The sequence below is a fragment of the Etheostoma spectabile genome, unplaced genomic scaffold (assembly GCF_008692095.1).
Source record: "Etheostoma spectabile isolate EspeVRDwgs_2016 unplaced genomic scaffold, UIUC_Espe_1.0 scaffold352, whole genome shotgun sequence".
Classification (NCBI taxonomy): Eukaryota; Metazoa; Chordata; class Actinopteri; order Perciformes; family Percidae; genus Etheostoma; species Etheostoma spectabile.
Genome location: NW_022605591.1, coordinates 820,467 through 822,952, shown reverse-complemented (window position 1 = coordinate 822,952; position 2,486 = coordinate 820,467). Strand labels below are relative to the sequence as shown.

Below are 2,486 nucleotides of genomic sequence, written 5' to 3'. Positions count from 1 at the left end.
GGGGGGGCAGCAGGGGGAGTGCAACGAGCCAGGAGATCACTCCTCAGTGGGATTACGTTGGTCCATGCCCTTTTTTACCTTTGTCGGCAAGCATCTGGTGGGCTAAAATGTCTCTAAGTGAATCTCGACCAGCTGCACTGACACTGCTGCTCTATAGCTGACACTGCACTCCACATCTCATACACATCGCGCAGGCAAACGCATGAAAAATAGAATTCAGCCCCGGAGATCAATAAAGTATCACATTAATGTGAGCTGAAGAAATGGATATCTCCGGCTGCGTGTTACGCAACATGTTTCCAATGAAGACCAAAGGAGTTTAGCAGTGAATCAATTGTTTTGTGTTTTCATATCTTTAATTATTTGGAAGTCAAGTTAATGGAGGTGAAGCTTGCTTGCTTATATATTGTATGCTTTGTGTGCACAGGTTTATGACACACTTTACAGATTACAGTTTCCATGGTCAACTGAATAAACAAAACATGTACAGCACTTGCACAGTGTTGCATACTCTCCATTTTGTTCTTTAATATGCTTTCCTGCACCTGGTCTAAATATAGTACTGAGAGATGAATTAGTTTGACCCTGGGTGAATTTATTTGCCACGTGATTGACATTGCAAGTTAATAATGCTGATTCTTGCATACTGCTAGGAGATGCAGTCATTGCCACACTACACAAAGCTTTGTTTTTTGTCACTTTGTGTTCAAACTGTCCTGCTTTGTTTTCAAAGAAGCGCTTCCTGAGCTACGTTCTTCACTGACAGAACGACTAAAAATAACAAGATGGATCATTGGAACAAGGCACACGGAGATATTTACCTGCAGTTTTTAGCACAGTGCTTTTTACATCGCAGCTTGGATATGTTTTAGTGATCAGAGCGACAGCTGCTGTCAACTGGTTTGTTACAACTTATTGTATTCGCCACTGTCTCTAAATTTCATATCTTTATGAAATTCAGTTTATGGTGTTTTGGCAAATGAAGGGCTTAACATTAGGTTTGGTAACTTATGAAGGCAATGATGTATCATTATTTCTGACTTGTATTCATTAACTCTTTACCCTCAGGTGAACTCGTGGAGCGGTTCCATTGAGATTGGTGTGACGGCACTGGACCCCGCCGCACTGGACTTCCCCAGCAGCGCCACAGGCCTTAAGGGCGGTTCCTGGATTGTGTCAGGCTGCTCGGTGCTACGTGACGGGCGCTCGGTCCTGGAGGAGTACGGCCGCGACCTTGACCAGCTAGCCGAGGGCGACCGAGTGGGCATTCAACGCAGCTCCCGTGGGGAGCTCCACCTCTGGGTAAACGGCCAGGACTGCGGTTCGGCCGCAAGCGGCTTGCCGCCCAAGCTCTGGGCAGTGGTGGACCTGTACGGCAAGTGCACACAAGTGACGGTGGTGAGCTGTGAGCCACCACCGCCCTCTACAGAGAAAGAGACAATAGGGCGGGCCGAGGAGGTGGATGATGATGAGGAGGAGGATGAGGAAGAGGAAGAAGCGGTGGTGTCTGGGGGTCAGGAGGATGCAGGGATCACGGCACTGATGAATGTGGCAGCAATAAATGGAATGATGAATGGAAATGAAGGTAGGGCTGTCCTTTTTATCAATATGTTTTTTTATTTTTTTTATTTTTTTACAACCTCTATTCTGGGATTTGTTGTATTCACCTGTATCACTTCCACTCTTTGCCCGGTCAGTGCCTGAGCTTAGCTGCAGCAGACCAGACAAGTTCCCCAACAACCTGCAGCCGGACACGGGTAAGAAAATCCTCCTCAGAGTAGTTGATTGACGTTGTGCAACATGACCAGTATTGACAACCTCCTCTTCCTCTCTTTCTACAGTTCTAACAGAGCACCAGCTCTTTGATGTGTTCAACAAAGCAATAGTATCTTTTTACCGCTCTGAGGATGAGGGGGGAGGGGAAGATGGGGGTGGTGGTGGCGGAGGAGGAGCAGGAGGTGGCGGTGGAGGAGGAAATTCAGGATCTGACTCCTCTTCGAGAAATGACAGGGGGAGCAGCAGTGGAGGAGGTGCAGTCAACTGCGACAGTGGGACAGGGACAGGAGGAACAGGCGGAAGTGCTGGAGAAGGTGGAAACATGAACAACAGTCCTGCTGGTAATGGAGGGGTGGGGCTGGCGGTTGTGACAGGTGCAATGACCACCAACGACGCGCTGCTCTTCCACGAGAAATGTGGCACACTGATCAAACTGAGCAACAACAACAAGACGGCAGAGCGGAGGAGACCGCTGGACGAGTTCAATAACGGCGTGGTGATGACCAACCGGCCGCTCCGACACAACGAGATGTTTGAGGTGTTTACAGTCACACTACTCATAGCTGCGATGTTTGTTAATATGTGATTACTGTAATCATTTCAATTTAATTGATTTGAATTTATAATTTTTATTGAACCCCAGTGGGGAAATTACAATTTACTCACTGTTTGTTAAAACACAGTACACACAGGCCTGAAATACACACACA

At 47.3% G+C, this 2,486-nt stretch overlaps 1 protein-coding gene across 3 annotated transcripts in view; it reads left to right on the top strand.

The window, feature by feature from the left end:
- The window catches only part of neurl4 (neuralized E3 ubiquitin protein ligase 4), a 27,401-nt gene that overhangs the window by 5,545 nt on the left and 19,370 nt on the right, over positions 1 to 2,486 (top strand). For all 3 annotated transcript variants that reach the window (XM_032511312.1, XM_032511311.1, XM_032511309.1), the window contains exons 2-4: positions 1,069 to 1,585; positions 1,698 to 1,757; positions 1,842 to 2,314. In XM_032511312.1, coding sequence (XP_032367203.1) covers positions 1,069 to 1,585; positions 1,698 to 1,757; positions 1,842 to 2,314 — 1,050 coding nt within the window. The remainder of the gene's footprint in view (positions 1 to 1,068; positions 1,586 to 1,697; positions 1,758 to 1,841; positions 2,315 to 2,486) is intronic.